This window comes from Branchiostoma lanceolatum, chromosome 5 (assembly GCF_035083965.1).
Source record: "Branchiostoma lanceolatum isolate klBraLanc5 chromosome 5, klBraLanc5.hap2, whole genome shotgun sequence".
NCBI lineage: Eukaryota > Metazoa > Chordata > Leptocardii > Amphioxiformes > Branchiostomatidae > Branchiostoma > Branchiostoma lanceolatum.
The window spans coordinates 25,520,750-25,534,375 of NC_089726.1; the positions used below are offsets into that span (position 1 = coordinate 25,520,750).

Genomic DNA, 13,626 nt, shown 5'->3' on the forward strand with positions numbered 1-13,626 from the left:
ACAGTGTAGCCGTTACAGATCCTCCGGTACGGACAGTGTAGCCGTTACAGATCCTCCGGTACGGACAGTGTAGCCGTTACAGATCCTCCGGTACGGACAGCGTAGCCAATACAGATCCTCTGGTACGGACAGTGTAGCCGTTACAGATCCTCCGGTACGGACAGCGTAGCCAATACAGATCCTCCGGTACGGACAGTGTAGCCGTTACATATCCTCCGGTACGGACAGCGTAGCCAATAAAGATCCTCCGGTACGGACAGTGTAGCCGTTACAGATCCTCCGGTACGGACAGTGTAGCCGTTACAGATCCTCCGGTACGGACAGCGTAGCCAATACAGATCCTCCGGTACGGACAGTGTAGCCGTTACAGATCCTCCGGTACGGACAGCGTAGCCAATACAGATCCTCCGGTACGGACAGTGTAGCCGTTACAGATCCTCCGGTACGGACAGCGTAGCCAATACAGATCCTCCGGTACGGACAGTGTAGCCGTTACATATCCTCCGGTACGGACAGCGTAGCCAATAAAGATCCTCCGGTACGGACAGTGTAGCCGTTACAGATCCTCCGGTACGGACAGCGTAGCCAATACAGATCCTCCGGTACGGACAGTGTAGCCGTTACAGATCCTCCGGTACGGACAGCGTAGCCAACACAGATCCTCCGGTACGGACAGTGTAGCCGTTACAGATCCTCCGGTACGGACAGCGTAGCCAATACAGATCCTCCGGTACGGACAGTGTAGCCGTTACATATCCTCCGGTACGGACAGCGTAGCCAATAAAGATCCTCCGGTACGGACAGTGTAGCCGTTACAGATCCTCCGGTACGGACAGTGTAGCCAATACAGATCCTCCGATACGGACAGTGTAGCCGTTACAGATCCTCCGGTACGGACAGCGTAGCCAATACAGATCCTCCGGTACGGACAGTGTAGCCGTTACATATCCTCCGGTACGGACAGCGTAGCCAATAAAGATCCTCCGGTACGGACAGTGTAGCCGTAACAGATCCTCCGGTACGGACAGTGTAGCCGTTACAGATCCTCCGGTACGGACAGCGTAGCCAATACATATCCTCCGGTACGGACAGTGTAGCCGTTACAGATCCTCCGGTACCGACAGTTTAGCCGTTACAGATCCTCCGGTACGGACAGCGTAGCCAATAAAGATCCTCCGGTACGGACAGTGTAGCCGTTACAGATCCTCCGGTACCGACAGTTTAGCCGTTACAGATCCTGAGCCAGGCCCGGTGTACGGGCCAGGCCTGCTCTTAACCGATATTGGCCTGCTGGCTTGTGTACACATGTAATAATGTATGTAGTACACAAGCTTTGCCCTCGCCATTGCCTTAACTGACTGGTCACGTGTGCTTCAAGGCACGTCCGTGGAAGAGAAAGTCTCAGCGTTCTACGACACCATCATGAGTCTCGTTGAGCATCATTTCCCGCTGAAGGTCAGGTCAGTTCGGACGAACGACAAAAGCAGGATGACGGAAAGGGTGAAAGGAGCGATTTCACAGAGGCAAGCGGAATTCCTGCGACACGGAAAGTCGCCCTAGTGGAAGCAACTGAGGAACAAGGTGGTAACTGTGGTGCAGCAGGCAAAAAATTGGCACTACCGGAACTGCATACAGGATCTAAAACAAGAAAACCTGCGCAAATGGTGGTCATGTATAAACCGAGAGCTTGGCAGATCGCAGGAGACGCCGAGACGTTCTGTAAAGGATGGGACCCCAGAACAAGTGGCGGAAAAGATCAGCGAGCACTTTTCTCAGTCATGGTGTCAGGGTGCGCCACTCCACATATTTCCTCTACCACTCGGTGAACCTGGTCCCGAACTGTGCTCAATTGGAGAGGTCAAGGGTCTTCTGAAGTCTGTCAAATCAAAGAAGGCATGCGGTCCAGATAATCTACCGAACTGGATTCTAACGGAGTTTGCAGATGATCATTCCCCGATTATAGACCACTTATTCAACACCTCATAAGGAGAAGAAATAGTACCCGTAGCCTGGAAGTCAGCAGACGTGGTCCCGGTGCCTAAATTTGCCGGCGCATCTCAAGCTCGTGACATGAGACCTGTGTCCCTTCTCTCAGTCTTGGCAAAGCTTCTGGAGAGGTGCATCTTGAAAAGGCTACTACCCTCCATCCAGACTGTCATCAAGGACCAGTACGCCTACGTTAAGGGTTCCTCAACGACCCTAGCTCTGGTTCGTATGGTACAGACGTACGCGTGGCTGACGGCTGTGGACTCAAACAAGCCGACCCTGGTCAGAGCCATCTTTGTGGACATGAGTAAAGCGTTTGACCGTGTGGACCACGCACGGCTTCTACAGCGCGTCATCGACATCCACGTTAGCCCTTGCATGGAGAGGTGGATCCACAGCTACCTTCAGAACCGCCAGCAGAGAGTCGTAGCCGACGGCGCGTCCAGTTCCTGGTGCACCCTAACGTCGGGGGTGCCACAGGGAGGGGTTCTTTCCCCCTACCTGTTTCTTCTCTTTATGAGCACACGCACCACTGTACATGACGACACCATGAACGTTGGGTATGCCGATGACGTTTCTCTGTCAAGAACTCTCTCTGTGCCCTTAGCCGACCAGGACACAACTGTAGAGGAAGAGTCTTCTAACCTCAACTCCTGGGCACTAGACAACAAGATGACGCTGAACGGTGGAAAGAGCATGCTTCTTCAGATCTGTTTCAGCAGATCTGTCCCTACTCCACCCATGATCACTCTCGGAGGCCAACCAGTACCATCTGTGTACTGTACCAAGGGACTAGGTTTCGTCATAGAAAAGAACCTTACCTTCAACGAACAGGTTACTTCAATGATCAGCAAAGCATCGCGTAGATTACACTACTTGAATTTACTGACCAAACAAGGCACCAGCGTTCCGGACCTCTTACAAATCTATCTTGCACTTGTACGGCCAGTACACTAACAAAAATGCTGTTTCTTATTTTTCTTGTTTTCTTATTTTTTCTTATTGAGAGAAAGATTTTCTTCCATAAAGAATTTCAAGAAAATCAAGAAATCTTACGCAAAACCTTTGTACGTTAAATCTTACATTAAGAGTTTCATTCTTGTTTTTCTTAGGTGAAGAGAGGATTTCTAGTCTGATTTTTTATCAGCAAGAATATTCTAGAAATTTTAGTCAATCTTTCTTCCTTATTATTCACACAATATTTGCTCCTTGTTTGGTGAAATGGAGTATTTTACAGAATCTACTCTTAAGATTTTTATTCTTGCCATACATGAATTTTTCTTTAGACTTTCATTTCACTAGGAAAACATTCTTGACATTTCTTGTTTTCTTGATTTAGGAAGTCTGAGGAATATGATTCTTGCTATTCTTAGTATATCTAAGAAGATGTAAGGATTTTCTTGACCAAATACAGTTAAGAAAAATGAGAAAATCAAGAAACTATAGAACAAGTAATTCCCAAGTGTTTTTCTGTTCGAATTCCTTTTCCACAAAGTTAAAGAAAGATGTTTCCTGCTTTTCTGTGTTATCTAAAAATGAAAGTTCGAATTTGCATGATTTCCTTTCTTTTCTTAACATTGTAAAGCTCAAGAAAATAATTATTGTTTTTCTTGTAATGAGAAAGTAAACTATGCTAATTTAATACTCCCATCATCCTTTGCTGTAAAGAGAGTTTGAATGTGGACCGTTGAGTTTTGGCTCAAGCTGTATTTGCCTGATGTGCGGTTTAGATCTTACAATAATAGGGAAAGATGTGGCTAGTTTCGTGAGGACACTTTTTGGTATCATGTGGGACTCACTACACAGCGTAGATGACTTGTTTTAAGTTCCAAAATGCTTCGTCAAGCCAACGCCATCAACAGATATGCTCCAGGTATGTTATAGCCTGTCTTGCATGAAAATAACTTATTTCCCAAGTAGATACTCTTAGTTTTGTGTTTGTGGTTGCATGACACAGCCAACCAGTAATTGCAGAGCATGTACGTTTAGTGCAGTTATACCTAAAAGGTACTAAAAAAGTTGAAGTATATCATTTTCAAGCAAATGCACAAGCCCCCCTCTTAAGGAATTCTTAAGGAATTCATTCTTGAGGACAGAAAGGTATTCCTACAACAAGAACCTCACTCTTAGTGCAAGAAACTCATTCTAGGTGAAATAAAGTCATTCTTGAGGACAGAAAGGTATTCCTACAACAAGAACCTCACTCTTAGTGCAAGAAACTCATTCTAGGTGTAATAAATTCATTCTTGAGGACAGAAAGGTATTCCTACAACAAGAACCTCACTCTCAGTGGAGGAAACTCATTTTAGATGTAAGAAATTCATTCTTGAGGACAGAAAGGTATTCCTATTTCAAGAACCTCGCTCTTAGTGGAAGAAACTCATTCTAGGTGTAAGAAATTCATTCTTGGGGTCAGAAAGGTATTCCTATTTCAAGAACCTCGCTCTCAGTGTAAGAAACTCATTCTAGATGTAAGAAATTCATTCTTGAGGACAGAAAGGTATTCCTATTTCAAAAACCTCACTTTTAGTGCAAGAAACTCATTCTAGGTGTAAGAAATTTATCCTTGAGGACAGAAGAAATAAGGAAATGTCAGTGAGGACGTAACAAATATAAACTTTTTCTTAGAATATTTTCCTCTGAAACTTATATATCTTAGATAAAAATTCTGTGCCAAAGAAGAATCATAACAACAAGAAAATTTATTTCGAGGTTTTAGTCACATATGTGTGAGAAAAAACAACTTGGTCAGAGAAAAATATTCTAAGAAAAAGTTTATATTCCTTACGTCCTCACTGACATTTCCTTATTCGTTCTTATTCTTGCACACAGAATAATTTTCTTTCTGGAAGATAATTTTTCTTCAACAAAGAAAAAACAAGAAAAAACGAGAATGGCATTTTTTGTAGTGTACTCGAGTACTGTCACGTGTTACTGGTTGGGTGCACAAAAGAGCAGGAACTGGTCATTGAGAGAATCCAACGCCGTGCTTTGCGCATCATTTCCTTGGGAGAAAGACAATCCGTACCTGCCCTGCCCACACTGAGGTCGAGAAGGGAAGAAGCAGCAGTGCACCTGTTCCAACGAATGCTCCATGAGGACCATACCCTACATGACTTGGTGCCACCCACGAGAACAGGAGCCACGGGACTCTCACTCAGAAACTGTAGCTCAATAAGCGTTCCGAAAGCCCGCACTAAGAGGCTGAGCACTCCTTTCTGTACACTGCTATTCGGCTCTATAACAAGGCACTCAATCAGTAGTACCATCAGCACTGTTTTTATTGTATTATATGTTATATGCATTATATTGTTCTCATTCTCTTCACGTAATGTCATACGTGATACCTTGATTTAAGAAAGTTTGGATTTTACTGTGAAATGTAATGATATTGTGATTATTGGAATTGTATCAAGATTGTATGTTTAAACACTTTTGTAATGAGAACGGAATTTGGATTATGTTTTTAACATAATCCACGAGCTTCTTAATGAATAAAATCATCATCATCATCATCATTTATGGCCTAGTGACAAGAAAAGACAGAACTAGAAGGGCACCATTTGCGAGAGAGAATAGGAAAAATACATGAACTTAGAAGACACCACATGTACACGCAACATTTTTTACCACCACATGTAAGGCTGCCTCAAGAAACAATTGTCGATCTTCATCCTTCCTTGTTCTCCCAACGACCTAGGGGGCGAGGGATTAGGTAAGTAGGTAAGAGAAGCTAACTTTATCACTGCACATACTACATATACGAACAATGCACGAAATGGCCTCGTTTCCCGGCGTAAACGTACCTGATTTTTCGGTATTTTTGTCGGATACTGACGGATACTGACGGATACAGGCGGATCCGACGTAACGGATCCGAAAATTTCCGCACCGGGATATGGAATATTTCCGGAAGAATCCGAAAGTAAGGTATTTTCGACGAATACGGAGCCGTACACTGTACGGAAATGCCAGAGATCCTGACGAATACGTACAGGAATTTTTCTTTATTTTTGGCGGATACTGACGGATACTGACGAATACAGACGGATAGAAACTAACGGATCCAAAAAATTTCCGCACCGGGATCGGGAATATTTCCGGAGGAATCAGAAAATGAGGTAATTTCGACGGATGCGGAGCCGTACACTGTACGGAAATTCCGGAGATCCAGACGGATACGTACAGGGATTTTTCTTTATTTTCTAAAAGAAAATGGCGGATACTGACGGATACAGGCGGATTGTCATCCGGAACCTCAGATCCGGCGGAATACGAAAATAGGAATTTTCGACGGATATGGGGCCGTACATTGCACGAAATTGCCCAAGATCCTGACAGATACGTACAGTATGTATTTGCCACGGATACAGAAGGATCTAACATACAGACTTTCTACAATTTTTGACATATTGTGACTCTGAATATGTTTGTATTTGCCACGAATATGTACAAATCAAACACACAAAGTTTGATAGAATGGTTGCTTATCTATAAATACTGCTGCATTCATAATCTAACGATACCCAAAACATTATTATTCAAAGACTGGAAGTTTTAGGAAAGCCTGAATGTAACATTATTTCATATTTTAACATATATGCATTTCTAAGTTCAAAAACTATCAAATACAATACGGAAGTACTATGTGGCTAAATAATCAATTTCATTTAAGACAGGCCGAGTGACATCCACATACTCAAACACCTCTGCATATGCAGGTTAATGTCGGTAAATTGGGGTTGTGTAAGCACAATTGTTATAAAATGTATTACAATTAACACCATCACATCATGGTGGTAATATTTACTGCTGTATAGTGCACTTGGACCAAACATTAAACATGTTCTACATATTCTACTTAAGTAATAAAAGCCTTTGTGGCCAGCTCTTCGTCTAAAAGCTATCAGATACAATTGATTTCAAATACAGAGGTTGAAAATAGAAACTTCAAAGTAACATTATACTGTCTAAAAACTCCAATGATGGCACGACACATTTAAAACGTAAGTAGTATGTGTCGTGGAACTGCATGTGTGAAATCGTCCTCTCCCCATTCTCTGACTACATCTGAGTTCACTTCTTCCATGCACTCTTGGTAAGGTACAGGCAAGGCTGATTTCTTCTGTATCTAGCATGTTGGACTGCTTGCTTGGAGTCCATCTTGTGATGAACCAGGTCCTATATGATAAAACCAAATGATGAATAAATATCGATTCACATACTTAGTATTTAAGTAACATGTCACATGATTTTGACATAACTGTGATCAAGGAGGCTATATAGACTATATAACCTCCTTGCTGTGATGGGCTTCGTTTCATCACAGCAGCTAACAAAACAAAAAAAGAAGGGACAATGGGCATCCATCATGCCTGTCTCAGCTAACATTGATGTGTACCGATGATGGACTTAAGCCTTACCGAAGGAGTCTGAGGTACTGAGGCATCTGACAGCTGATTGCTTTGATCCCAGCCAAGGTCCTCGCCTTGAACATGTGCTGCTCTTATGAAGGAAGTATCTGCCGATGCTGTATAGGATATATGTATATAAAGGGAAACAATGACAAATATCAAACATATCACAATTACATTGGTAAAAAATGAATCTGGATATAGTTGAATTGAATACGTAAAACTTACATTTATAACTTGTATATGATATTGATCAAACATGTACAGCTATAACTGAATGCAATAATCACTGAAACACACTACTGCCTCCACATACGTTCTAGCTCACTATCTGTGGGACCTTTGTGGGACAAATACTTATGACATTCTCTTCCATTACAGGATATCTTTAATTATCTTTCCCTCAACTGCTTGCTATTTTGTATTTGAAACGTTAACCATACACAAATGTCTGTTGACCATTGGCAAGAATGAACAAATTGAAAGTTATACATTTCCTAGATCCTAACGGTGTAGAAGGGTAGGTCGGCTGGATAATTCTTATTGTCATGCAAATGCGATTATATGTCAAGCCACAATAGGATAACTGACGTTCAAGCTAGTTAGAAACAGGAATTTTCCAATTTGTACTTACCAAAGGGCAGTCCCTCTAAATGGTTAATCGACTCCCTACCAACTTTACAAGGGGGAGGGGGGCGACGAATATTGCATGCACGATGAAGACTACTTCGCAATTCCGCGCGTTTGAGTTTACACCGAATTCCCTTCGACTCTCAAGTCACTAAAAATAACTGGTCGACCAGGGTAGACTCTGACGATGCCATGTTAAGCACAGAAGGTGATGAAAGGCCGTTCTTTTCTGTGCTGTTAACCGACAAGACCGTTTCTGGCGCCTACATGATGTCATGACACGCAGTGTCTTGTGGGAGATCTGACACGAGTCCGTGTTCCGTATACGTCAGGATTTGTCGAAATTGTCGTATCGATCTGACGTGCATCGGATTCAATCGGAAACGTTCCGTATCTGCTATGATGCACAATTTCGGATCCGCTGGATTTTTCAGGATCTGAGATCATGCCGCGCCGTGTGTATTTATTCGTCAGGATCCGAAGCAACAGCCGACATACAAACAATCCGAACATTCCAAATATAAAAAAAAAGAGGGATCCGCGCAAATGTCTTCGGGTATCCGAGGCACATCACGGATTCAGAGGAATACGGCGTCGGAATTGGTCGGATCTGCGGGCACCTCAGTATCCGAGCAGTGAACTGGGATTTTTCCGCATTCGCTCGGAAACGCCATGAGCCCCGATTCCGGAGACGTCGGATCCGGCAGGATACGTGGCCATTTCGTGCAGTGGAAGGAGCACCATCTCGCTTAAATTTGTATGTATCCCCTGTATGACTTTTATCTAAATTTACAGTATTTTTGAAATGTCTTTGTTCATGCGTTCAATTAATATTATTCTTATCAGATCTACCATTATATTACGTTCTGTTTCAATTATTTCGTACATGTAGCCCCAGTGCATTTCAAAATAGTTAAGCCTAGTCTTAAAAAAGAATAAATGAATCATGCAAAAGTAACGTAAACCCAGTCCTGCGCGTATTTTCTTCTTGGATAATCCCTTACTAACAACGTCGTTGCGTTCGACCCTATTCATCGACCACCAACATTCGTTGGCTGCTATTTTTCTTTACAGAATCATTGACCACGTAATTCTAGATCATGTATAGTCCATTCCAAGTCACCACAAGGGTTTTCACATGATATTTGTAATTAGTCTGAATAAATTTGAATAAAAGAATATCTAAGTCACAATGATTCTAAATATTTCAAAAAAATTCAATATAAGAATTTGAATTCATTTGAATCCAATTAGTTGTTTTAGAAACATTTTGAAAGAGACTGCACAAAAATATCTTTATTTACAATAATTTGCAAATATCTATGTGAATCTTCTAAAATTCGAAATATAGAGAAATATAGACAAAGCTTGGATTGGGGTGATTGCCCCAATAAAATCAGGTGCTAATCCAGCCCTTTTGTCTGCCTCTGTGTATTTTTAGATGTCACTGCTGGACACTGTTAGGTCCTTTGTGCAAGCCATCTATGCATGGTGCCCAAGCATAATTCACAAAGATGTGTGAATTGCTTTCTTCACAGCCCACTGACCCATTTATACAATGTTACAAATAATTGTAAAAAAAAGGTAGAAAATGGTAGAATGCTGTAACCATTATTCAGAAACTATTAGAAATATCATATTCCACATCATTAATATTTCCAAAGTTTTACACAACCGGGCAAATAATTATAAAGTTGAAATGACATTCACAATATTTTCAAAGTATGAAATCTCCTAGACAAATAATTAAAAAGAATTAAAAACAGTTGTAAATTATGACAATAACAACCCTTGGGGTGACTCGGAATGGACTCTAACTACGAGCTTGGACCAAAATATATTTTTGTGTATTATACGGTAAAATGTTTCCTGTGCAAATATAATGATTATATACCAGGCTGTTTGGAAGTTACGATTGCGGGTCAAGTGACCCCGTCCCAGGAATCTAAAAAAAAAGCCCAGTCTAGATAATATTGAAGCATAAGACTAAGCATGAAAATTATGAGAGAGGTGTCGAAGTCATAGAGATACGATTTTTATCTAATCTGAATTCATCCTAGTATTAGAGTTCCATGACCTCATACCTTCGCCAAATAATTTCAACCTTTATGACTGACTAATTAGGAGTGTTTCTCATCAATTATAAATCATACCAGTTGATTTTCTTAAAATATAACATGTCCAAAGTATGAGCTTAACACATTATGAGCTTAACAAAGAAGGTTATGCTAATATTTATCATCAATTATGCAAATGATGCCCTTATTAACATAATTTGATTCAACGATGTTCAGATTCACATAACTTCCCGATGCCACAAAAAAAGTATTAAATGTATGAAATTGCCGTCATTTGCCAGTGTAGAATAATACAAGGTAGTCATTAAGTATGCAAATTTGGCTCAGATTTGCATATTTTTTATCTATTAACAGTCCTCTCTTCCTCAGCTACAATTCGAATAGCCATATCATGGAACGAACCGGATTTTTAAAGTTGCCTCAATAATTATGCAAATAAGAATCTGATTTGCATAATTCTCGTCCAACCATACCAAGCATCACACAGGCTATCCGCATACCAAAAATCATGACTATCCATCAAGGCCATCTTGTTATAGTATTTTCTCATTAATTATGTAAATGAGATCTTCATTTTCATAGTTCATATAAATCAATATTTCTCTCTTCCTCAGTTAAATATGTCACATGTTTCAGAGTCCTATCATGGAATTTGGCGGATGTATAAATTTCCTCATCAATTATGCAAATTAGATACTGATTTGCATAAGAAGTATCTAATCATGTACATCATCACTCAAGCTATCTACTTACCAAAAATCATTGCCATCAATCAAGCCCTTCTTGAGTCATTCCCTTTCAAAGTCAGACGCAAAACCTGCTCCTGCAGTTCCAAAAAAGCCGCTAGGGAGCCCAAACCACTTACTCTCTGTTCAAAGATCTATGTACCACTCAAAAATCAGCTCCATAGCATGTCCAGAACACGAGATATCAAAACAGGAAGATCTGCTGCAGTACCGTAAGTAGCCGCTAGGGGGCCCAAAATCTAATCGTTTACAGGTCTCATCAAAACCTACCAACATACCAAATATCAAAACAATCCATCAAGGCGTTCTTTAGTTAATCTGGTCCACTATAGACAAACAGACAAATGCTACCCTCTGCATAACCTCCTCGGCAAAGGTAATAATTGGAGATTGGCGTTGTAGAATTCTGTTAGCAGCGACAACAGCTAAATTGGTGAGATTAAACCGGTCGGTATTTTCATTGGAAATGTACTTTCTTGATATCCACTTTATTTTGCAATAGATAAGCACGTGTTTGGAAGAAGAAGAAAAAGGAAAAATTGATGTTGTTTCAATTTTTTCTATCTTTTCAGAACCGCAATAGTTTTCTACCCCAGAAAAATCTTGAGTTCCTTTATTTATTCTTTGTTGAAAAAGAAAACATTATTCGTGTGTACAGAATGAACTGGTTGTGGTACAGTATCTATATCACTTTTAGGTTACACATTAAAATGACTGCATTGTAAACTTTCAATCGACGTCATCTAATAAGACAGTTGTAGCAACAACAAAGAAGTCACATAGATTATTTTCCTAATCTTACCGTTGATAATGTGGTAGCCATAAAATTTGATATCGTCCTCTCTAAATTTCATGGTCATGCTGAAGTGATTTTAAGAGTTACGGTGACCGACCAAGTATCTTTAAGGATGACCTGTTCTGAATATGGTTAAAGCGCGCACAAAAAGAACATCTATTGGTTTAGCGAACCTTGACCTTTTCTGTTTCCGTAACTAAATGAAAAACAGGATGTTCTGATCACTCGTCTACAGTTTTAGTTTCAAAGAAGATACGATGGCGCATCATCAAACATTCAGTCGCTCTGCAATCCGGAGATATTTTTTTAGCTTTCGTGAGCACCGAGTTTTCTACGTGATCTTGGTTTTCCCAACGTTATTCCTGATAATATACGCCAGTCTTTATTACGGGGATGTAGACCACAAGTTCAGGTCGAAAAGGTAATTTTTATAATCTGTTCACCAAATTTAACTTAAAGTCATAAAGCCTTGAGTGTTAAAGATTCCTTCCCTTACTAAATAATGCGAGAAGGCTTCCCATTTTGTTTATTTGATTCAATAAATTTTTGTTTTTCTAAACGTCTCGTGCTAAAATAATATCTACTAATGTTGTTTTCCGCAATATGTATCTAGCTTTGTGACAACCATATCAGCCATAAAAGGGGAAGGAATGTCTGAAACATCACATAAAGGTCAGCCTAATATAATCTTCATTCTTGCCGACGACTATGGGTGGAATGACATCGGTTACCATTCATCGATAATACGAACTCCGAACCTTGACAGGTAAAGCGTTTTAAAAATCCAACTTATATAGAGTTACTGTTTAGGTCACGCCATGCTTAGTTTATCTTTGTTAGGCAATATTTTAAATACGTTTTAAAAAGCTAATCATTTTTTAAAACTACGTCATTTTCGTTGCCCGAATACGCCATGTTACATTTTGATGCGTACAATTTTGAACTAATATACTTTGAATTTTTTAATCAAACATGCTCAATTCGTCGGTAATTATGTCTTTTTCATTTTTTGAAAAAAAAAAAACGATTTTCACAATAAAGCTGACTTGACGACGGAAAGTACACGTTCACAAAAATTGAAGTGAAGTGCACAAAGTTAACAGCGGGCGTCATATGAAAAACTGAATCATCAATAAGTCAAGGGCTACATTGAATGGGCACCGTACCAGACATGACTTATCGTAAGGAATTAGGGTAAAAAATTACCAATTGTTGTCATAAAGACTTAAAGTAATAAACAGGATGAAATATAAATTAGTCCTGACCGAACCTAAAGTAAACTGGTACTTCACAATAAATTATTGTATCATTTGAGAACCGAGTCAAAAAGTGCTATCAAAGGTGACGGAGCTTCTCAGTATGGAGAAGCAAAAATGGAATAAATTATGTAAATTGTAGAGCTTTATGTATGTTTTATTTACATCTAAGAATCAGCAGCATTTCCTTATTCAATAATCTAAAAATCAGTACTTAAGAGAAGAAAAAAAATATATATAAGAAAGAAGTCAGCGCAGTACTTATGAGGTGGAAAATGAAAAAAAATAGAATACTAGTTTAAGAATCAAATCTGGAATTTACTTTTAAGCGGAGCAGATATAGTTAAAAATTGGACAACACGCTTATTTGGCAGCTTTTTCTGTTCGCAGTTTCCCAAGGAAAATTAATTCAATGCAGGATATCAAACTGTTGTTAAATTCCATTAAATATATGTCTTCAGACATTGCGTGTTTTGATAGTCTTAGCCGTAATACCTTTGATTTTCAGATTAGCTAATGATGGGGTAAAGTTGGAAAACTACTATGTGCAACCGATATGTAGCCCATCGAGAGGTCAGCTGATGACCGGCAGATACCAGGTTAGGCATGCATCTATTCAGTTATATGGCATTCGCTGTTTACTTTTTAATAGGAACGCTTAACTTTTCATAAGTTGGGGCTGTAAAGGACGTCGTTGTAACTTCTAAGTGAAACCATTTA

General features: G+C 40.1%; 1 protein-coding gene and 1 long non-coding RNA gene across 5 annotated transcripts in view; one reads left to right on the plus strand and one right to left on the minus strand.

Annotated features, from left to right (window-relative positions):
• Positions 1-5,249: 5,249 nt before the first annotated feature.
• Positions 5,250-7,516, minus strand: LOC136435849 (uncharacterized). Its single transcript, XR_010755977.1, has 2 exons — positions 7,410-7,516; positions 5,250-7,167 (listed from the first exon to the last, which is right to left on the minus strand). It is a non-coding gene; the product is annotated as an uncharacterized lncRNA (long non-coding RNA).
• A 1,161-nt stretch (positions 7,517-8,677) lies between these two features.
• LOC136435845 (arylsulfatase B-like) overlaps positions 8,678-13,626 on the plus strand; it is a 32,890-nt gene continuing 27,941 nt past the window's right edge. Inside the window, exons 1-3 of one of the 4 annotated variants that reach the window (XM_066429558.1) lie at positions 8,678-8,787; positions 12,264-12,416; positions 13,415-13,505. In XM_066429558.1, coding sequence (XP_066285655.1) covers positions 12,301-12,416; positions 13,415-13,505 — 207 coding nt within the window. In that variant the 5' untranslated portion in view covers positions 8,678-8,787; positions 12,264-12,300. Of the gene's footprint in view, positions 8,788-11,704; positions 12,072-12,263; positions 12,417-13,414; positions 13,506-13,626 lie in introns of those variants that run through there. The other 3 variants (XM_066429559.1, XM_066429557.1, XM_066429556.1) reach the window with 3 other exon arrangements.